The sequence below is a fragment of the Mastigoproctus giganteus genome, chromosome 1, assembly GCF_048544385.1.
Source record: "Mastigoproctus giganteus isolate SK-2022 chromosome 1, ASM4854438v1, whole genome shotgun sequence".
Taxonomy (NCBI): Eukaryota; Metazoa; Arthropoda; class Arachnida; order Uropygi; family Thelyphonidae; genus Mastigoproctus; species Mastigoproctus giganteus.
Window position 1 is genome coordinate 102,362,745 of NC_143575.1, and position 24,958 is coordinate 102,387,702.

At 36.4% G+C, this 24,958-nt stretch overlaps 1 protein-coding gene across 2 annotated transcripts in view; it reads left to right on the top strand.

Moving 5' to 3' along the window:
• Window positions 1-24,958, top strand: part of LOC150091063 (transformer-2 protein homolog beta-like) — a 160,767-nt gene that overhangs the window by 52,241 nt on the left and 83,568 nt on the right. For both annotated transcript variants that reach the window (XR_016547404.1, XM_090381536.1), the window contains exon 4: window positions 10,155-10,169. Coding sequence is in view for 1 of the 2 variants with exons in the window: in XM_090381536.1 (XP_090237662.1) it covers window positions 10,155-10,169 (15 nt within the window). In the remaining variant the exon portion in view is untranslated. The remainder of the gene's footprint in view (window positions 1-10,154; window positions 10,170-24,958) is intronic.

A 24,958-nucleotide genomic window follows, 5' to 3' on the forward strand; every position in this document is an offset into this window, starting at 1 on the left:
GATAAGTGCTTGAGTTATTTTGTTATTCAAGGGTGCAATCATTTGTAAGAACCTGATATGTGATTATAACTGTTCCTTGCAAAGGATTGTTGCTCTCTTCCAATGTGTCTTGTGATTTGTTTTATTTCAGTAGAGATCAACCAATCCTTAGATTTTAATACTGTGGACACAACTTGGTAAGGATTTAAATTTAGTTGGACATCAAAGTGCACCAAAGTGATTGTCTACATTATCCATATTTTGCTCTTTGTGACAGTATATTTGGTTTTGTCACTTGTTTGGAGAGGTTGTATTCTGTCCCCTGTTACCATTATCCATAAAGTTTAGTTATGCTCGAATATTGTCCAAAAGGTCAATGCAAAATTGTGGACAATCATGAAAATCTGCCATGTCGTCAAGATGGAAGGACACTGACATCTCAGAAATGAAAGTGTTCCTTGAACTTTTATTACAAATGGGTCCTTGTTCTTTTCCTTCAATAGAGTGTTACTGGTGTGTTACTGATGATGATGTTACTGATGTTACAATAGAGTGTTACTGATGAGAGAGTACAAGTGCATTCTACAATGTTATGTTTTGACAATCATGAGTCGAAATAGATTCCAATTAATATTATGATATTTTCACTTTGCAGTAATTCATTACAATCTTCTGACAGGCTATGCAAAGTAAGACCTATTTTGAATCATTTCAATAATGTTATGCGCAATGATTACATACCGAATAAAAACATCTGTATTGACGAGTCATTGATGTGGCATGGGAGACATTTCCGTCAGTACATAAAAAATAAAAAGCACAAATACGGAATCAAACTTTATAAACTGTGCGAGTCCAACGGCCTTGTTATGAAAATAAAAATTTTACTCTGGTAAATCGGAAGAAACAGAACAAAACCATATGTTATACTGCCGAAGCTGTGCTATACTTTCTTGAGGACTACTTAGACAAGGGATATGTATTGTATATGGACAATTTTTATAATTCCGTTGCTCTGATGAAATTGTTGTCTGCTCGAAAAACTTATGTATGTGGAACATTACACACCAACAGAAAAGAAAATCCAAAAGATTTGGTGATGCAAAAATTGAAGAAAGGAGAAGTTGCATGGCAATAAAATGGCCCTGTTGTAGTATGTAAGTGGAGAGATAAAAGAGAAGTTCTCAATGTTTCTAATATACACATTGTTGAAATGGTCGAGGTACTTAACCAGAATGGAAAAATTTCGATAAAACCAAACATAATTCAAGATTACAATAGTGGAATCCCTGGCATAGATCGATTGGATCAAATTCTCTTTTATTATTCAGCGCTAAGAAAAACCATTAGATGGCCGAAAAAAATTGCATTGCATATTATGGAAATATATATACATAACACATACATCCTTTTCTGTCAAGTTACAGGTTCCACTATAAAATGTGTGAAATTCAGAGAAACATTCATTGAATCTTTTATTGGAGAAAAAATTCTAAACGTGACAAAGAAGATTAGGTCTGAACGTGAAATTCATTATTTAGAGGCTATGCCACCAACTGAAAAAAATCATGTACGACTAAGTTGTGTCGAGTATATACAAGGAATGAAAAATGCCACAAAACCAACTATTATTGTCCAGTGTGCCAAGAGAAGCCAGCTCTTTGTGTAGAAGGATGTTTCAGGAAATATCACAAATAATATTATTTTTGTGAGTTTTAGCAATACACTTTTCTTTATATATTTGTGAATAAATTTTCTGTTTTCTGACACCATGGTTGATTTTTCATTCTTATCCCAGAAGCCCACTATCCATCAGTTACACATATTTGCTATGAATATACTTGTGGCTGCACCTGAAAGGTAAGTCAAGTCATACCAGTCCAAGTTGACTCGTATGCAGTGTCCTGCGCCAGATCGTCAAATATGAGTTAACTTGTATTTGGCAGTCAATGTGTTAATGATGATATGCAAGCACTCTCCTTCAGAAAGACTAGGTTTCAGTGATCGTCATAGGTGGTAGTTTTAATCCTATAAAATGTACAGATTTGGGGTTTTAATTCAACCCTCCAGGAGTTAAATTAAAAATGGTACAGAAAGAATGAAAGAAAGGGATCTGTGCATTGCAGATAAGTGGCAAGCAAGCCTGTGGTGTTTTTTTAATGATTTATGAAACAACTACATGTTAGAGATGGGGAAGTTATAAATATGCTGTATAAAGCAGTTGTGAGGCTGTACTTGGAGCCCACAAATGCAGCCTCACAACCTTGTTACTAAAAGCCACTCCTGGAGGGAGGGGGGGGGAGAGATTGAGCTTCTCAAGAAGATCCAAAGGGGCTGGCTAATCTGATGAGCTTGGCAGAAGGGCACTCACATGAAGAGAGATTTCCAAGATGAAGACTGCAGTACTTTGTAACAAGGTACCTTTGAGGGTATTTGATGGAAGGTTTATAAGACTGAGGAAAGGCATTAAAATGAATGAAGGTGATATTTTAATAGATTTAAGTGACACTAAAACCAAGAGCAAGATATAAAGAAAGGGGAAATAATTATAGACTCGATTGTAGAAAAATTTCCTTTGGCTAGCAAGTTGATACACATTGAAATTAAATTGTCTGCTAGGAGAGGGAAACAAGTTTTTTTTTTTTTTTTTGGCTGGTGCAACCATAGCCACTGTCTTCCTTGCCTACTGATGGCCAGCATTAATACTCTGCATTCATTGAAACAGTTAATACCTGTGGATGTTCTTGTTTACTTAAGTGTATTTTAATTTTTTGGTTCTAAACAGCAACACTCAGAAGCACATGGAAAACAAAAAAAAAAATTGCTGTTGTGCTTTTATTTCAGTACTCTATAATAAAATGTTAACCTTCCTTAACTTACTTGTCTGACTGACTGGATTTTTTTCTTTTTTGTTAGACGTCTGATCAGTTGGATTTTTTTTTTTTTTTTTTTCTTTTTTGTTAGATGTGTGTGTTATACATAGAGCTTGTTTCAATTAAAAGTCACGAGGATCTATTTTGTTTATTTCCAGGTTTAGATTATCTATTGTCTGGACTTTTTTGTCATATTTTTTAGCCGAAATTTTTGAATTTAATGTTAAAATTGGGCTAGGTGTTGCCATTTCGATTTTACTCTTCTGATTTTTGCCTAATCTGAGTTTTGCCTAATCAACTGCATTTTTTTCGCAATTAGAAGGCTGTTTCCTGCCCTTAGTTTAGCCTAAAAACATCACCAGTATGTTTTTGAAACAAACTAATTTTATTTTAAGAAGGAAACAAATAGAACTATTTGTTTCTTTCTTGTTTTTTTGTTTTTAGAACTATTGGCTCTGAGAGGATTATTTTATATATATATATATATATAATTATTATTATTATCATCAGTTTATTTAACAAACACCCCTGTCATACATACATCCAACTAAACTTATTAGAGTGTAACATATCAGAAAATACATAAACTAAATAAATAGAGAGGAAAAATTACATAGATACAGAAATCATACAAAAATTTACAAAACATTATACGTATATAGAAAAAAATTAAAATTACAAAATATACATACACTACATAGTGTAAATGACTGTCATTTTCCTATGTGATTCTGATTGTCATTCTGTTGAACAAAAAGGAATATCCTCAGTCCTATAAGAGTCTTTTTGAAGACACTATAAATCATTCGTTCCAGATTTTTATGAGTTCAAGGGCACTTGAAGTCTTTCTTGAATTTCATTCTTCATTATATTTTCAGTTTTGTATACAGATCCTCCGCAATGAGCTTCCTGTCAATTTTCTCATGGCAGTACCTGTCCGGGTCCATTTTGAAGTCTCTAAAGAGCTCAAGAGGAAATTGCAGGAAACATCCACCTTAATCCATCCATGTTATGGAGAGTGCTACAGAGACAATGAGGGTAGTGGAGGTGGGCTCCACGGTGGGGCCTGACCACAACATTTTCAATTTGAGGAGCATCTAACCTCCCAGTCAGAAGTTGTGCTAGAGTGCAGATGTTACATAATGTGACCATCTAGATCCACGGAGCTGTGTTCAAGTTTGCATACAGTATGGAACTACCAGAGCAACCAGTATTCCAGGCTGAGAAATTTCCTAATAGTATTTGGGGCTGCAACACTCAGAAGCACATGGACCAAAGAAGACCAGATTGTCAAAGCATATAGGGCAGTGTTTCCCAAACTGTGTTCCGTGAAAAATCATAATTAACAATTGAAAAAATGAAATAAAATAAACTTTGCATATTTGTAGAGTACACCACTTTTGTATCATTATAATTTTTAACATATTTTTTTTTATCAATTATTAATGTACTGGCAAAGACTAATAATCAAATAGACTGCGGAACACTTTATTTTGGTGGGCTTTTGCATAGAGAAGTAATGACGTCTACGAAAAAGTAGCAATGTAGTAATCTAACATGCCATTCATATGCGAATTAGTGTGAAGTACTGTACACGGATTGAAGGAGGGAGGGAAACAAACTGATATCATAATTAAACTTACTTCCTTGTATAAATTTTTTTTGATAATTATCAGTATTTCAAAATATTATTATTAAAATAAATAACCATGGATTTGTGGTCGAAAAACGTAACTTTAAAATGAGAAGCGAGTACTTCTAGTATTGCAACTGTGATCAATGAAAATGAACACAATGTTGTCACACTTCAAAGTGAGGATCAACAATCGCAGGGCCGACCGGGCTAGCCGAGTGGGTAAAGTACATGCCCGGCAACCCAAAGGTCGCGGGTTCGATTCCTGCCTCGGGCTTGGATCAAAGTACTGCAAAAACCTTGGGAAGTGCAATATGGCCACAGAAGCCAATGCGCCAACAACTACCAAATCAAAAAAAAAAAAAAAAAAAACAATCGCAGCCTTTCGTTCCCCAAAAATCCGAAATGAAAAAACAGGAACCAACTAATAAAAGACAAAAACAAAAGTATGGTGGCAGTTACTTGAATTTCGGCTTTACATGTGTTGGAAATAAAGATGCTCCTGATGCAAGTGTATCGTATATAATAAAATATTGACAAACAGTTCTTTGGCTCCTGCTAAACTTGTGTTTCTGTTTCCTAAGTGTTCTGTAAATATATTGTGAGATGAAAAGTGTTCCGTGACTAAAATGTTTGGGAAACACTGATATAGGGATACAGGAACGATACTTTTGGGTATATTGGGTCACTAGTTGCTGGTTTTGAATCCCAGTTATCTCCTGTCTTACAGCCCATATGGCACCAAGAGTTTTTGATCTCATTTTCTGAACGTGCCTTTGGAAGGTAAGGCCCATGTCACTCCTAGGTCGGTGTACGAGCTGACTTTCTTAACCTGTGCTCTATTAATAGATGATTTGATTTTTTATCTTCTTATTAGTTATTGTCAGTTGTGCTGACTTGTCTGAGTTTAGCCATAAACCGATTTTACATAGGTGTCTCCAGTTCATACAGCTTAGTGTTGGCGTGGAAATTGACATCGGACACTAGAGATCTTTTGTTAGAGACAAAATATTTTATATTGTCAGCATAAGAAAAAATTCTGATTCTGCGCTAAAAAATAATATATATATATATATATTTTTTATATGTAGTAAGCGTCAGTTATAGTGATCACTGGTTATTAGAATCAGCCGCTCAATAGAATTAAATTTCGAAGAACCGATCCAAATCAATAAAATGCACTACACTTTCATCATTTACTAGAATCATATTTTCGTTTATAAGAATCAATTTTGAATGCCTCTGTGATATTTTTCTAAAGCACATTTCTGGAGGTTACAACCATAAAATAATAAAAACAGCTTGCAGTTTCCAGTTTATTGTGCTTTTCTGTTAGTGCAATAAATGGGTAATAAATTCGATCTTATTCATTTGCGATAATACTGATAGCTGGAATTCTGTGTTTTCACGTTATTATGGTGAAATATATTTCCCCTTCTCTGAAATCTGCTCTTCATTTCTATACATCTAAACTCAGTCTCACTTGTGTGTGTCATGTTAGTTCCAATTTGTGTGCCACATGCTTTGTTATTGATTGAAACTTATCTCTTTTACTGTTTTAAATTTTACTACCAAAAAAAAAAAAATGTCGGTGAACAGAAAGAGTTGATTTGAGTGTAAAAGATAAGTTATGAATTATAGAAACGTATGATAAATTAAACTTAGGCAATATATCTTGAAGGGGAGCAGCAGTAAAATTAGGAGTGCCTCAGTCATCTTTATCAAAATTGGTAAAATCACATCACACATTAAACACTAATGTGATTAGTGAAACCAGAAAAAGGAAGTACACACTTCTTGATCAGACCGGGGTTTGAGCCCGTGCCCACCAAATACAGAGGATGTGGAAAGGTCAGGGAATGACCACCGCGTATCCCCGGAGCAATATGGCCTTAGTTGCTAATGCTCCTAAAAACCAAATAACAAACAACAACAACAAACAAAAAGGAAGCATGAAATGCCAAACAATAGATGAAGCTCTGTTTGTTGGTTCAAACAGGCCAGCTCATTTAATGCACCAATCAGTCGTAGTATTCTTCTTCAAGAGGCTAATGATTTTGCTGAAAAACTACACGAAGAGTTTAAGGCGGCGGACGGATGGCTGACAAGATGGAGAGAGAGGCATGGTATTATTTACAGAAAACGTCACGGAGAAAAACAGGATTCCGATAAAACAGGGCTGTACTACAGTGCTACCCAAGACCAATGCATGATTTTTAAAAATTTCTTTGCATCTGCAGGAAATTTTTAAAAATCATGCAGTGGTCTGCGGTAGCCTTGTAATACAGGATTACTGTGCTTTTAACATGCAACATGATGGGAATAATCATGATGATGTTTTAAAGGAGTAAAACCGCTGCCTGTTGAATATGCCAATAATACCAATACTTGGATGACAGCTTCTTTATTTGAAGATTATCTTTGTAAATGGGATTTGAAATTGGATAAGAAAAACAAAAAAAAATTGCATTGGTTTTGGACAGCTGTCCGGCTCATACAAAGTTTACTTTCAGAAACATTGAATTAGTTTTTCTACCTTCAAATACCACATCACTGATTCAACCTCTCGACCAGGGAATAATAAAAACCTTTAAGGCCTTTATAGATCAGATAAGAGGCGAAGATTCATAGTCTATAGATGAAGGTTTGGGAACATCATCTGATATTGCAATTGCAAAGCAGATAACTGTTCTAGTGCACTTCATATGACAATGAGTGCCTGGAATGAAGTTTCCGTAACCTACAGTAGCAACTGTTTCAAAAAATGTGGATTAATTATTCATGATGGACAACTAAGTCATAATACTGATCACGTTGAAAAGCCCGAAGACATGGGTGAACAGAAGTTTAATGATTGGGTGGATAAAGATGGTGAGCTACAACTTACTACAGCTTTAACAGATGAAGAAATTGTCCAGTCGTTACTGATAATTTCACCGAGGAGGAGGAAAATGAAGATGAACCCAAATTAATTCCAATTACAAAACGGCAAACTCGTGAAGCTATAGCTGTCCTGAGGAGAGCATTGGAAGAAACTGGTGCAAGTGATCGTGAATATAGACTTTGTAGTGATAATTTAAAGCAATCTAAAATAAATGACTATTTTAAATTATAATCATATTACAAATTGTTATGTTTAATTAATATGTATATTAATTAAGCTATGTACGTAAGTATAAATTTATTTTTATTTTGCCAAAATCAGAATATTCTTCTGATTTTTATGTATCATTTAATTGGTAATAAACATTTGGTAATAAAGTGTAAATTTGTGCTTTATATCTTTATTTTTATAGCCTCTGGATAATGTTTGTTGATAAATCAAAATTCAATTTGCAGAGGTAATCACTATAACCGGTGCTTACTGTATATATAATTTATATATATTTGTATATAATTATTTATATATATATAAAATCGGTTTGTATTCATTCCAAAAGTAAACTGACATTTTTAGGCTAAACTGAGGGCAGGGAACAACTTTCCTATTGAGAAAAAAAAAGCAGTTGATCAGGCAAATTTTAAATTTATAAATTGTAAAATCTGAATAGTAACACTAAGTCCAATTTTAATATTAAATTAAAAAATTTCAGCTCAAATATGACAAAAAAATAAACAGAATAGATAACTCCCCTAACAATAAGCAAAATAAACTCGTGCCTTTTAATTGAAATACCTTGTTTATGCAAGGGGGTATCAAAAAGTTCATACCCTGACCTAGATAAAACATCAGTAGGAAGATGCCATTTTTAATATAAGTTGTTTACAGCACATTCAATGACTAAAATATGAAATTTCATTCCCATAGGTGATCGTACACCACAGGCAGAGCTCAGAATCTGAGGAAGGACACTGGTTGACAAAGTGGAGTATTGAGCGGTGATCAAGTTTCCTTCATTTGCAGGGTAAGAAGAAATGAAAGCTGTGTGTGGGCAGAATTGTCCATCCTATGACACCAAAAAAAAAGTGGAAATGGGAGTTCCAGTGTGGTCGTACAAGTGTCTTTGATGAGCCAAGAGAAGGAAGGCCATCAACATCCACAGACAGTGAGACAGTTGCAAAGGTTGAGCAGCTGGTGCTGAGTGACAGATGAGTGACAATTCATTTCAATTCAAATGCAGTGGGAATTAGTTATGAGTCTGCCCACAGCATTTTACATGACCATCTGCACGTCTAAGGTCTCCTCACAATGGGTTCCAAGATTGCTGACGCCTTTGCTTCTGCAGAGGCGTCAGTGAATGCAATGTTCTTGCCAACTGTTGGATTTGTGTAATGCGGATGTTGAGATCTTTTTTGAACAGTTGGTAACAAATGACGAATGCTGGGTGTACCAGTATGATCTGGAAACTAAAGACATGTCAGAGCAGTGGAAGCACACCTCCTCCCCACCTCCCAAAAACACAAAGACCACTCTATCTACGAAGAAGGTGGTCTTGTCCGTGTTTTGAGATAGATAAGGGGTTATCCTGACAGATTTCCTACTTTGTGGCTCCACACATACTGGAGAATACTACAGAAATCTTTTGAAAAAGTTACACGATGCTTAGAAGGTGAAAAGGCGTGGAATGTTAACCAAAGGTGTCTATCTTCTGTCAGACAATGCACCGGCTCACTGGGCTGTTGCCCAGTGCCACTTTGAACTACCGTAGCACTCAGCCTATTCTCCTGACCTAGCACCGTCAGACTTCTTCTTGTTTTGAGAAATGAAGAAACCATTGGTTGGACGCTGCTTTGATTAGTTTCAGGAAGTCATCATGGTTTCAGGCGAAAAGTGTGGACTTCTATGATCAAGGCATTAAACAACTGATCCATAGATGCCAGAAATGCATTACTATACATGAAGAGTACATAGAAAAGGGTTAAAGTTCCTGTGAAATTTCACCTGTCTAGGGCTATTATTTCTAGGTAAGGGTACAAACTTTTTGATATCCCCTTGTATATGCAGCAGTTTAAAAAAAAATCATCTGGTCCACAGTTGACATTAATAGTGTTCATTCTTTATTGGTATTCTGCCAATGGTAAGTCTTTGAGTGTATGTGCCAATGTCACATACACTCAAATTTTATTTGAAGAAAGAAACAAAACTGCCTGTCTGCCTACCCTCAACCCTCTTCATCTCCCCATCCACCATTTCCTGTTTCATATATTATAGTTTTCCCTAATCTCCCTCTGGTCTCCTTATCTTTTCTCCCCATCACATCCTTCATCAATCCTCACCTTGCAACACATATCTAGTCCAATTTCTCTCTTGCTTTCTGATTATTTCAATCAAACATCTCTTCTTACCTACCCTTCTCAAAACCCCCTCATTTCTTACTTTATCATCCCACCTTATCTTTTCCATCCTCCTTCATACCCATGTCTCAAAATGTGGCTTATCGACTGAGAAACAGGTTTACATTTATTTTGTTTATGCACTCTATAGCAGGGTAAATTGTTGTTTTGCAGTCAATTCATGCAGCTACATTAGGCTGCATGAAATAGATTGCAAAACAACAATTTAGGCTTCATGAATCTCTCCAGGTAAATGCATTTCTAAATGCATTACAAAGAATTAGTAGAATATTTATTTAAAATTTCAATAAATATCTGTATGTATCTGAAATGGTTAATTTTATTATTACTATCAATTATAGCACAGAATTAATGGAATTTATTTTATTTTTCAGTTCAAGAAGCAGAAGGTAAGTGTTCAATTTTGTCAACCTAAAGTATATTGCTGAAACCTGATTTAAATTACAGTAATCTCCTGCTTTGTAAACATCTGATGTACAAAATGTCAGGCTTTATATAAGATTTTGTGACACTGCATTTTCTAATTATGAGCTCAAAGCTCAATCATATACACTTTGGCTAATCTTCAACAGTTTCACAAAAATGACCATTTCAAAGTAATGTGAATGAAAATGAAATGTTTTCAGTATTTGTGTTTAAAATGTACTCTCTACAGTACCTAACAGATGTCCAAACCTGTAGGAAAAACTCTACTACAGATCTTACGATTATAAATTTATTAGTGTTTCAGGTAACATTGTTTAGAACTTCAGTGCACTAAGTGATGAACTTGTAATTCTTTCAAAGTGTGAACATATCTGAGCATGCAAATTCCTAGTGTGTGTGTGTGTGTGTGTGTGTGTGTGTGTGTGTGTGTAATTTTTCTGCTTTCATATAAATTGGCCTATGGACACATGTATAGACATAAAACACTTGCATGATGGGACAGATGCTGATGCACCATGAAACCAGTAACACTAACTACATTTATGTATTATTACATTCTTCAGATCAATCATCATCCTCAGTTTTTTATACTCCCATGAAAAGGCCAGTTGGGACAAATCAGGATATATGATTGATTCATATCATATAAATATTGTTATACAAGGTGTGGCAGTAAAGTTATTGGATGTAATTCTGTTGCAATCATGTTTGATAAGTTTGAAAAAAAGGAAGCAATATGTTGTAGTTCAAACTTCCTCCAGCAGATGGTGGTCTGCTGGAGGAAGAGATTGTCCAGCAGGATGGCAGGATGCAAGTAACAACCAGTTTTGTTAGTAGCGTTAAAGTTCTATGTCTCTCTGTTTTTTGTTGTCTCTCTTGTTCTATTTTGTAATGGAGCAATGAACAAATATCAAATTTTGTTTCAAACTGGGAAAATCTGGAACGGAAACGTATGAGATGTTAAAAAACTGTTTATAGTGATGACATGTTAAGTGGTACCAGTGTATTTGAATGGTGTAAGCAGTTCAAAGACAAACACGAGGATGTTTGCAATGGCCCAAGAAGTGAGCATCCATCAACCCAGTGGCACGTTATCCTATAGGCAAAAAAGACATCTGCTTAGAATCCTGATCAGAGGCCCCCCCCCCCCCCAAATCGCTATTTCAAAAACTCATTGCTGTTTTTTACTGTCTGCAGGGGTAGCACAGCGGTATCGTTACTGTCCTCCCCACACCGGGCGTAAAAGGCTCGGGTTTGAATCCCGTCATGAGGAACTTTAATGGGCCTTTTTCACTCACTGGCTGAGTGACTGCTGTTCAGATGAAAATTCATCCTCTGTGATTTTAACAAGCTGTACAAACGGCTCCTGAAATCCTTTCAGACTGGCCTCTGCAAGCTCTGGTGCGACAGTCAGATCACCTGACAGTCCATCAGATGATGAAGAGCTTTCATCAGACATATTTGTAAATTTGATAAAGCTTAGAGGTACATAGCAGAATTAGATAAGTAATAATTCTTAAAAATTAACTTAGACAGTTTTAGAAGATGATAACAAAATGTCAGCAAGCACAGAGGTAAATAACTTTGTTAAGTCGAAAATTGCTCCTGAGTAATACAGTTGATCCTGTTTTCCTTGGTTGAGGAATTTGCTTCAGGTGGTTAAATCTCCCTTGGGGATTTCCCCGACCGGAGCTGTGACTCGCGGATGACATTTTCACAAAAGAATGTTCTTGGAATCACCAACCCAGCAACTTGAATCAGTTACTATTACTCCAGTAGGAGTATATCGATGGTAAATTAAAATTACAAAATACAGTCCATTACGGTTATTTGGGACACATCGGGACTAGTGCATTTTGGCTCGATTAAGCGGCTGTCCCGATTATCCGAAGTTTCACATAAGTAGTTTTTTTTTTACAATTGGTTCACTGTACAATCAAATCACGTTATGACAAACTCAACATAGTCAAGTACGTTTCACTATACGATGTGCAGCAAGCGCCAGTCATTGTGATCACGCTTGTGAATTGAATTTTAATTCTATTAAACAGCGATTATAATTAGTGAAAATAGGAGGAATATTATCCACAGGCTATGAAAGCAAAGATATATTAAGCACAAATTTACCCTTTATTACCTTACCAATTAAAAAATTAAATGATAACTGAAAATCGGAAGAATATACGTGATAATCGGAATAAATAATACGTACTGTAATATGTACATATGAACTAGTTGACATTTCTGTTCACTGACATTTGTGGGCGGGTTAAAATTAAAACAGTAAAAAGATATGCAATCAATAACAAAAAACATGGCACACACAAATTGCAAGTAACACAATACGCGCAAGTGAGAACGGAGTAACGAGTTCCAAAGCTTTAAAAATAGGAATGAACAGAAGATCTGAAAATTAATTTTTTTATATGATTGAAGATTTCATGGAAGTGTAAATACATTTCATCATAATAACCCCACAGAATTCCAGCTGTCGGTATTATCGCAAATTCAATAAGATTGAGTTTACTGTCCGTTTATGATAGATTTCACTAACAGAAAAGCCCAATAAACTAATTGTTTTTATTATTTTATTGTTGTGACCTCCAGAATTTCGACCGAACTACGTGGTACCAGTGCTGCGGTCTCCTGCCCCGATTAAACGGCATACTGTCCCAATTAAGTGAAGTAAACCCTGGCTATTTTCTTGATTGGTTTCTGTTTTTTAAGATTTTCCCCAAATAAACGGCTTCCCCAAGTAACCGGTGGCCCAAATAACCGGAATTCACTGTACTAAATACCTGTTCATTTCTTGTAACTAGAAAGCAGATTATCAGTTCAGCCATCTTCTTTGGTATACATTAATACAAAACATTGCCAGAGACTGTAGTTTGATTGGTTGATTTAGAGATTTCTAAGGCCATAGTGCGCCACTGTAGTTTGACCCTCAAGAATGATGGCCGATGAGTTGAATATGAATAATGATAAAATTCGTCAAATTCTGCATGATAAAGATTTAGGGAACAGGAAGGTCTGAAAAATTTGTGCCTCACAGCTTCATGGATGAGTAGAAGCAACAAGGAATGTCATCATGCAAAAACTTCATTCAGACTTATCAAGAAAATCCTAATCTCCTCAACTATATTTTCACTGGAGATGAGTGTTGGGTGTTTCAGTATGACCCAGAGATGAAGCTTGAGAGCATGTAATGGACTTAAAAATTATCACCAAAGCCCAAAAAGGTTTTGTTTACTGAAGTCCAGGATCAAGGTGATGCTAATCACATTTTTCAACAAATAGTGTGATTCACAAGGGATTTGTACCTGAAGGGGAGAGAGTCAATGGTACATTCTACATACAGGTGGCTCAAAGGCTATTGAAGGGCATTTCCTGGATGAGGCCACAATTTTGAAATGTAGGCAACTGGTTCTTGTTGCACAAATGCCCCTACTTATTCTACACTTATTGTTAAGACATTTCTGATGAAACATGGCATTGTAGAGATCTACTTTACTCTGCCAGTCTAACACTGGCAAACTTCTTCCTCTTTCCCAAGTTGAATACTGCTCTCAACAGAAAGAGATTTCAGGATATTGAGATATAAAGAAATACTTGAACAAACTGCTGAATCGAACATTATCTCTTTGGATGCTTTCGTCAAATGTTTTCAGAAACTTTTAGAACAGTAATAAGTGCAGTCAGTCAGTCAGATGGTGATTACTTTGAATAAAAATAAAACAATTTTTGAGCTCCTTCACTTTTTGTTTTTTTAATTACACCAGTCTGGGAACTTTATTGCCTAACCAGATGTAAATTTAAAACTAATTGAATATTTTTGCTTTAAATTACATCAGGTAAATTACAGGACTCTAACCATTCAGAAAAATATTACAGTTCAACAAAAATATTTTTGTGGAATCTAATAGCCTAAATAAATTTAAGGCTGAGCTGGACAGGCATTTGGAACGAATGGGAGGGTGTTTTTTTTTTTCTTTTTTTTTTTTTTTTTTTTTTGACTGATGCTGCATAAGCTTGCTTTCTTGCATCTTATGCCTCTACTAATGCTAATGCTAATAAAAAAAAATTATCGCTGGCAGCCATGGGTTGCACTGGCAGGATATTTTGCAAGGTGGTGCATGTGGGAATAAATTTTTTGTTCACCAAATTTTCGAATACATGCAATATTTTAATTAACTACCCCAGTGGCTCACATCTGGTGAGTATGGGCTTGGCACATCCAGGGTCCTGAGCTGGATATTATCATTCTTCTCTTTCTTGGTGTTTCTCTCTCTCTCTGTCAGGGTAATTCAGAAATGGTTTTTTTTTTTTTTGCTGGTACAGCACAAGCCTCAGGCTTCCTTGCACCATATGCTAATAATAATAAATAATATTAAGAAATGACTACTTACATGATGTACACAATATATTAGTACACTTTTAAGAATTATGTCGTAAAATATTTGGTTATTTTTTGTTGTACACTAGATTTTACTGTTCGTCGTTTATAAAGATATTTGCATTTGTTTAAGCACTCAAATATATTTTCTTGCACATTTTCTTCACACTGAAGGCCTCAATGCAAAGTTTCAATCACTGAAAACATTTCATGTTTAGAAGGTTTAATATTGCCCTCATTGCTTTCAGTTTCATACAACTCATCGTCGATATTCTCACTAGTTCTTTGAATACTATCCAAAGTGTTGTAGTCACTTGGATATTCAGCTACTGTGACATCGTTATGAACTCCTAGAAATTCTTCAAGAACAGTTTCTCCACTGATCAAACCTCTTGCTTGGAGTTCTTCCCAAGATTGTAGCAGTTCATCTCTCTCATCGCTGTTAATTGGAGTTTTTGCAAAATAATTCTTAATCGTTGTTTCCGTCACATCTTGATGCCAAACGTTTGCCAACTTTGATATGCACATCTGCAAATCTATAACAGAAACTATAGGTTGGCTGGTTTCTATTCTCAGTATAAATTTTTTTCAGTATGTGCCTTCGGTAGTGCATTTTCAAATTCTTGATAATGCCTTGGTTCATTGGCTGCAGTTTAGATGAGGTATTCGGAGGGAAGAAAACAAGCTTCACATTTGTGAGTTTTGAAATTACCGAGTGAAGGTGGGCATGCAGTTGTCGACAATCAAAGCAATTTTTCTGTTTTCTTTCATCATCTTTCTGTCAAATTTTAAAATCCACTGTTCAGAAATTTCACTTGTCGTTCAAGCTTTTTTGTTGTAGTTCTAGTCCAACTCTAACAACTTTACTTCTTAGAAACGTCGGGGTTGTTTACTTTTGCCTATTACCAAAAGCTTTAGTTTTTCATTACAAGCCATATTTGCACTAACTGAGACTAATTCTCTCCTTACTATTTTTACCAGCTACACATATATCACCTTTAAAATTTTTATATCATATACAGTCAGTCCTCGTATAACACGTTTACACTACACGAATTTGATCATACACGATTTATAAATAGGGGAACGATATCTTATATAACACGAACCGAATTCGCTTATGCACGATTCGCCTTTGTGTTTACAAGAAATGGCAGTCGAACGCAGAATCACCCCAACCGAACGCAACATGATAGAAATGAAGAGAAGATTCTGAAAATGTATTTGTTTTTATATCAGTGAAGGGGAAACACATTTCACCATAATAACATAAAAACCAACACAATTCCAGCTATCAGTATAATTGGAAATGCAATTAGATAGAGTTTACTACCAGTTTATAACCGATTCCATTAGCAGAAATGCAACTGGAAATTGTTTTTATTGTTTTATGGTAGTAACCTCTAGAAATGTGCGTTAGTTAAATGTGAGGTGTTAATCTCTGCTTTACGGTGTTGTTTATTCACTTGCTACACGGGCGCAGCTTTATGTGTATGAAGCGTGCTTCCTTGTTCTGTAATTTTGCTTTATTCCCTAAAAATGAATAAAATACTTAAAAGGTGTGAAAATGAAGCATCCTGGTGAAGACACTGCAGATTCAGAGAGAAAAAGAAAAGCAATATCGATAAATAGAGGCGGACTGGGTCAAAATTCTTACCTGGGAAAATTTATAGTGGCCTCATACTATGGTTTATGGCCAAAATCACCGGCCTCCAACCCACCAGGGTTTCTCCAGTAAGGCTTATGGCCATTCTGCCTCTGTCGATAGAGAAAAAATATGAAATTGTGAAATGCTTTGAGCGAAATGAAACACCATGTGATATTGCACGTGCTACAGACCTAAATGAGGCAATGCCGAGAATTACAAAGAATGCAGAGAAAATAAAAACAACTTTCATAGCAGGAACAACTCAAAGTGTAATTAAAATCCATTAGATTAAGACAAAGAATTGGAAGAGATGAAACGGCTGTCATCTGTTTGGATAGAAAATCAAACAAAAAACAAGTTTGCTTACGATAGAAGCAAAAGCATTAGCAATATTTTATTACGACTGTTTTTGTTACAAATGTGTGTTCAATCTTGGGTGGTCGGCACCTAACCCTATTTTTCCCATAGGGCCTGTTGTTTATATTGCACGATTTTGCATTGCACGAGGGTTTATAGGAACACAACTATCATGCTATACGAGGACTGACTGTACTTGGATTTCAGGAAAGCTTTTGATACTGTTGCACGTGGAAGACTGCTATACAGATTGGAGCAGTATGGCATTAAGGGCAAGTTACTGTAATGGATAAAGGGATAGTTGAGTGGGAGACAGGAGAGAGTGGTAATAAATGGACACTGCTCTACGTGGACTAATGTTATTAACGGAGTCCCCCAGGATTCGGTGCTGGGCTCATTGTTTTGTGTATTTATCAGTAATATCGATGAAGGTATATCAGGCTCAGTGTCCAAGTTGGCAGATGATACCAAGGTTGACAGTGTTGTTAATGACAATAAAGACAGTATGCTACTGCAGTGGAATCTAGAAAAGTTAGGCAGATGGGCTGAGAAGTGGCAACTGAAGTTTAACCTTGACAAATGCAAAGTACTCCATATGGGTAGCAGTAACCCAAGAGAAACATACCAACTGTGTGGTACTACACTCAAGGAGGTGGAGAATGAAAAAGACCTGGGGGTAATTGTGCAGTCAGATATGAAGTTCTCTGAGCAGTGCAGATGGGCTGCCAGAGCAGGTCAAGGAGTTTTGTCAATGCTATATAGGAATTTTGCTAGCAGAGACAAGGAGGTGATTATCCCTTCGTATAAGGCAATGGTCGGGTCACACCTTCAGTACTGTATACAGGTCTGGAGGCTTCATTTTAGGAAGGATATAGAGTTGCTAGAACGATACAGAGAAGAGCAACAAGATTGCTAAGTGGAACAAAGGGGGTGTGCTTACGAAGAAAGGCTTGAGTTCTGCGAGTTGCAGCATCTTGAGACTAGGCACCTGCGAGGATGATCTGATCGAGGTGTATAAGACCTTGAATAGTTTGAGCAGGTTCAGTGCTGATGGGGTACTTCTGCTTGCTCAGATTAAGAACTCGAGGAGGCATAGATTGAAATTGAGGAAAGACAGTTGTAGAATAGATGTGCGGAAGTTTGCTTTTAGCCAGTGGGTAGTTGATTGCTGGAACTGACTTCCATCTGTTGTTGTGGAAGTTGATAACTTAAATAAATTTAAGGTGAACTAGACAAACATTTGGAGTGACAGGATGGGTGAAATGGGAAGGGTTTTTTTTTTTTTTTTTTTTTTTGCTGTTTAAGCTTGCTTTCTTGCATCATATGCCTCAACTAATGCTAATGCTAAAAGTCAGTGTCTTGTTTAGTGAAAGTGTGGATGACTCATTTCTGTGAAACAACAGATGAATTTCCGGGATAAAGGAAAATCACTCTCTCCTAATTCTCTAATATGGTGCTTACAATAGAAAACAGGTTGACCAGAGCATATCCATGTCGGAAATATTCCTTAATCTTTGCCAATGACTATGGACACATAGGTAGCAGTTGACCAGCGCGACTTCTCGGTACAGTAAATGCTTTACACACAACACTAAATTGTGGAATGCTCTTAAGAATTAAATCCTTTAGCTATTAAAAGCTAAAGTGTTTAATTCTTTATCCTTTCAGTTCTTAATTTGTGCTTTCTACAGTGTCAGCTCTATTGCCTAAAGGCCAGAGGTGCGAAGAATGTGTACCCAATTCTCAAAATTAGTTCGTTATATGGAAATTTTCTTTGTTATACAGAAACTATTTTCAATGTAAGGGGAAATTGAAAAAGTTTGCTACATAGAAAAATTCGCTATATGGAAGTTCGTTAAAGAGAAGTCAGACTCTATTTACATTAGCAGTTATCAAAATACAGTGGATGCCACTTATTGTGGCGCCTCCTTTGCCAGGTGGTAAGGAGCAGCAGTGCGTAGCACACGCTTCTTGATTAGACCGGGGTTCGAGCCATCACCACCAAATATGGTGGATGCGGAAAGGTCAGGGAAAGGCCACTGCATATCCCCAGAGCAATATGGCCTTAATTGCTAATGCTCCTAAAAACCAAATAACAAACAAACAACCACTTATTGTGATTATGAGACATTTAATTAAGGACATTTAATTGATAACAGTAATTGAAAAATGTAACTGTTCATAATTGTTTATTGATGCATGCTAAAATGTGTATGTAAAAAACTGGAAGTGAATAGAAAGATGATTAAAATCAAGTGACAAAAATACTTTAATTTGAATATCCACCATTTCTTCAAGAAAGTCATCAATAAAAATGAAACTGTCATAATGTTTCTGAGATCCATACAAACCGTTAAAATCAAGAATTAGAAAATGGTTGATGCTCTACTGTAAAATAGTCAGACTTGTAGGAGTATCTTCTTTCATGGAGTAATGACACTAACAACCATATATTGCCTGTATAATAGCAGTAACTGAACACACAATGTGTTGAGGTTAAAGAACAGTTGGGGGCTATTACATTATTATTATTATTAGCCATATGGTGCAAGGAAGCCTGAGTCTTATGCTGCAGCAGCCTAAAAAAAATAAATAAATAAAAAATTCTGGATTACCCAGAGGGTGAGAGAGAGAAGTAGAAGGGAATCACCAAGAAATAGAAGAATATCCTGCTAATAAAGTCAATGCACACTTGCATAAAAATTCAAATTTTTAAATGAGCCAGATGAAAATGTTACCACGAAGGAGATAACTGTAAAATAATTAGATGAAATCTTTCATATCGCATAGAACCTCAAACAAAAGATTTGAGGTTCTCTACGATATTTATTTCGCCAGGGGCCAGAGAAGATTGTTGTCGGCAATCGGAAATTGATTGATGAAAAGAGAAAGTCAACACTGTTCAAATATTTCCGCAACAGTCATTTCTTCATTGTGTATTTCATGTCAGAGGTTCCCAGACTTTCTCGGTTCATGGCGCCCTTAGTGTCTCAGTAATTTTTTCAAGGCGCACCCAGACCAAAAGAAATACCTAACAGTTCCATTTAGTAGTTATGTCCAAAAATCGTAATAAAAAATGCTGAAAGTGAACTACCTCGAGCTAGTAGTTCGTGCCGAGTCCGACAGATGTCGTGTATTGCCGTGTTTCCCTTGAAAATTTTAAATATTCAGTTTGGGAACCACTGTTTTATGCAATAAACATTTAATTCCATAATTATTTCCATTATCTTTTACATTGTATACAGTTAAAAAGTTATTTAAAAGGTATATTTAAAATTCTTTATGGACATTCCAGAAGGTCAAGGACCAATTATAATTTTTCCTATTGATTATTATATTCGATTAACGCGTTTGCGCGATGTGCTCGCGGGACAAATTAATCGCGTTAATCGAGACCAGCCTGTATTTAATTAAAAATACATGTGTGTGTATTCAGATGGGTATTTTTCTCCAAATTTTATGTAGAAAAAAAATTTTAAGTAATTTTTTTAAATGTTTGATCATTTTTTGTTTTGCTCATTGTGATCTGTTTTTTCTACTAAATCTCAAGCTCCTTAACAATATCACTTTGATTATATCACATTCTTCCTGTTTTTCTGCACATTTTAGTGCTTTCTTTTCTTTGATATTTTACTGTAAAAAACTGAGAAAAATAATAAATTGCACAGTTTTGGGCTCATATTCTTACCGAATCTGGTGCTAAACTAAAAATATGAAATGAAGAGAACAAAATATGCTGAGGAAAATTGGGTTCATGGAAGCGAATGACCAAACTATGACTCCTCGTTTCCTAATCTAACATTTCACCAGATATACAAAGTAACAAAACAGATAGGAATACTCTCGTAACATAAACATTTGTCTCAAATACTACCATTAAAAAAAAACATAAGAGAAATCAGTCTTTCAAATTACAGCCACTCCCCGACTTTACTTTAGTTTACTTAACTTTACTTAAGTTTTTGCCAGCCAGTGCAAACTTAAAAAAAATCATGGAAACGTATTTATCATTCTGTAGGAATAAATGGAGGTATTGTGAAAATTATAAAATAATTTTCGCAATGTATAAGATATAATGTTTACATTATATCTTAATGTAAACCCAAAAACATTGTTTTTTTTTTTTTTTTTTTAATTCGTTCCAAGTCCTCTGGAGTTGAAATTTTCACTATATAACTAAGCTATTTATCTCTCTAAAAGGTCATTTTTATAATGGAAATTGCACTACACTTTCATCGTTATCATATGTTCCATTATAAGAATCAATTTTGAACGCTTTTGTGATATTTTTCTAAAACACATTTCTGGAGGTTACTGCCATAAAACAATAAAAACAATTTCCACGTTCTGGTTTATTGGGCTTCTCTGTTAGCTCAATCTATTAAAAACGGGTAGTAAATTCGATCTTATTGCATTTGCGATAATACTGATAACTGGAATTCTGTGGGCTTTTATGTTACCGTATTAGGTGAAATGTGTTCCCTTCACTTGAAATCTTCAATCATAAAAAACATAAATAAATTTTCAGAATCTTTTCACTCTTCATGGGGCTGTAAATGCACAGAACTGCTGAACATGGGGAACTTCTCGTCTATCTGCTGTGCATGAAAGACCACTACATGCGTTACAGCAGCATTTCTCAAACTGTGTTCCACGAAAAATTGTAATTAATAATTAAAAAAAAATAATAAATTTCGCCTATTTGTAGTGTACACCACTTTTGTATCATTATAATATTTAACATGATTTTTTTTTCGGTTATTAATATACTGGTGTAGACTGCGGAAAACTTTATTTTGGTGGGCTTTGCATAGAGAGAACCCTTGTACTCCAGGAAATTTAAGCCTGGCTGTACAAGGATTGAAGGAGAAGAGGAAGCAAACGAATATCATAACTAAACTCACTTCCTTGTATAATATTTTTTTGTTAATTATTAGTATATCCTTGAGGTTGTCACAGACACTCTCTCAGATATGCAGACAAGCTGTACTTGCGACCTGGGAGTCTAAAATGCTGATGGATCTGATATTCGGGTGACATTCAAGTCAAGTGGACCCAATTTCGGCGAAGTATGGACGATCTGTGACAGCCAAATCCTCTGCTTGCACCTTCACGATGGTGGGACTGTTAGTAATCCTGGGTATAACCTCCATGCACAAGTACATGGTGGGTGACCACCCAGATGTGAACCAACGTAAGCAGGGGTCGGGTTGTGGCGCCCACACCACATGGAGGAACGCCGCCCCTCTATGTTACCAGGCAGTACTAGGTGGTAGATGACTCTCAACAACCGGTGAAATACCACAACTTTGCTTATTGGAGGCTTGAAGTGGTGGAACCCATGTTTAGTCTCTAGAGCTAAGTTCCGGTCAACTCTTCCCTATCTCTTCCATCATGCAGTATGATTGATGACTTTTGAGGTTATGATGAACGTCATGGCGAGATCCAATATTCCTTACATTTCGAGGGTACAGCTCTAAAACGGTGTTCGCAGACCGGCCGCTAGTTAGTACACCGGACCGAACCTATTGGTAACTCTCTAGGAGGCTTCCGGATCAGCTAGTGTATAATCTTGCTACCTCTACTCTGCCAGATAGTGACTGGAGGAAGTCCGAGTAGTGTGTATGCGGGGAGCATTGTCAAGGCCATGTTATGTCAAGGATCTGGGTATATTCTTACCACATGTACGCCATATCCAAAAATTTCATTACTTCATACAGCATGTCCCAACCACTTTTTCTTACTATTGAATACACCATTAAATGTCAAACTAATAGAGCAAGCTTATCTGCGAAAAGATCTAAACTTCCCAAGGACTTCCTAATTCATTTCACAAATATACGTGGTCTCGATTCTAATCTCAACGATGTACATTTCCGCTTGCAGTCTGCCAAACCTCTTGTCTCAGTTATCGGTTGATTCATCTACTGCTCATCTCAGATGCCCAAATTATTCGCTGTATGATTCCTTTCGCCTCAAGGTGGTACTTGTGCATATGTCCGTTCTGATATTCCCTGTCAGAGACTTGGCAATTTGGAATCTCCTCTCTTTGATCTTCTCTGGCTTAAAATCTCTCTACCTCATTGTGTCAAATTCATCTGTTGTCTCTACCGTTCTCCCAACTCCACTAATCACTTGGAGCTCTTTGACTTCCTCTCTTTGCAACTTGACTTTCTCCAGTCCAACTTTCCTAACAGTGAGGTAATTTTCCTTGGTGATTTTAATGTTCACAACTCCAGCTGGCTTCTGTTTTCTAGTCACACCGACCCAGCAGGTCGAGATCTGAGGCTTTTGCAATTACTAATGATCTAGCACAGATTGTTCATTTACCTACAAGAATACCAGACAATCCTAATCATACAGCCAATACGCTTGATCTTTTTCTCACAAACAACCCTTCTAAGTACACAGTCGAAGTGAGAGGTCCTTTAGGCACTTCAGATCACAACTTGGTGATTGTGTATTCTCCAATGGAACCTTTATCTCATGTCTATTCCCAGCCTCGTGTTGTTTGGCATTACAAGAATGCAAAATGGGATGACCTGCGAGACTTATTTTCCTTGGTCGGATTACTGTGTCAAAACTTCTGATGTCAACGTTTGCTCAGGTCGTGTCAGTGAAATTATTCTTGCAGGAATGGAATCCTTTATCCCACACTCCACTTTAAAATCTTGTCCTTTATCTAAACCTTGGTTTTCCAATAAATGTCCTAAGGCTGTCCAAGAGAAGAATGTTGCATATCTTAATTGGCTTGTTTCTAATTCTTCAGTTTCATTTTCTGCCTACACCAAAGCTCGCAACAATTGTAAAGCAGTTATTAATCAGTTCAAACTAGAGTTTGAACAGGTAAGAATAGAAAACTTGCTTCTTGCCCTCATGGTAGCCGAGCATTCTGGTCTCTTGCCAAAGCTATTGGCCGCAACTTTTGCCCATCTCTGTACCCACCTCTGTCCAAACCAGATGGTTCTGTTGTCACTTCAGCCAAGGATAAAGCTGACCTGCTAGCATCCCATTTTTCTTCCAGCTCATGTATTAATGATCTTGGTAAAACACCTCCCACCATTCCCAACACGCTCCGTTCAATGCCTCCTGTGGTCTTCCGTCAAAAGGATATCAGAAGGATTTTGATGAGTCTTGATGCTAAGAAAGCTCCAGGTCCTGATGGTATTTCTCCATTTGTTCTCAAAACCTGTGCTCCTGAACTTACTCCTATTCTTTGCCGCCTTTTTTCACTTTCTTATTCCAAAGGTGTTTTTCCTTCTGCTTGGAAATTTGCTCATATCCAGCCAGTTCCTTAAAAGGGTGACAAATTCCTCCCATCCAATTATCGTCCCATTGCAATTACTTCTACTCTTTCTAAATTAATGGAGAAATCAATTAACTGCCAACTCCTAAACTACCTAGAAACCTTCCGTCTGATCAACGATCACCAGTATGGATTCCATTGGTATCGATCCACTGGTGATATTTTGGCTTATGTTACCCATTTATGGACTAATTCAATGGAAAGGTTCGGTGAAACACAAGTAGTTACTCTTGACATCTCAAAGGCTTTTGATCATGTTTGGCATAAAGGTCTTCTAAACAAGCTTCCATCTTATGGTTTGCCAACTGTTTTTAGTAATTGGTTATCCAGTTTTCTCTCTGATCGCTCACTGAGGGTGATGGTAGATGTCTCTCTGTCTTCTAACTTCTCCACTAATGCCGGTGTCCCACAAGGTTCAGTTCTTTCCCCCACTCTTTTCCTCTTGTAATTTCAATGACCTTCTTTCATTGACTGGAAATCCTATCCATAGTTTTGCCGATGATAGCATATTACATTCAACTTTCCATTTTGAGAAACCTTGTCCTGCTCATTCAGCTTCAACTTCTCGAAAATCTGCTACCAATTCCTTAAATGCCGATCTTCAGGTAATTCTCCAGTGGGGCAAAGACAACTTAGTTGATTTCAACCCGTCTAAAACTCAGTCTTGTCTTATATCTCGCAAAAAGGATTCTTCTGCTCCTATGCTTATCTTTAGTGACACTCTGATTTCTAGGCAAAGTGATATATCTCTTTTGGGGATTACTCTGACTTCTGATCTCTCTTGGCACAAGCACATTACAAATATTGCTTCCTCTGCATCTAAAAACTTGGTTTTCTCTTTCGCTCTCAGTGTTACTTTTCTTCCAAACAGCTGCTCACTCTGTATAAATCGCAAATCCGCGCTGCCACAGAATATTGTTCCCACATCTGGGGTGGTGCCCCCAAAACCTCTCTCAGGCTTCTTGATTCCATTCAGAAGAGGGCAGTTAGGTTAATTAATGATTCACTCGCTTTCTCATAGATGCACTGTTTCTGCTGCATGCCTCTT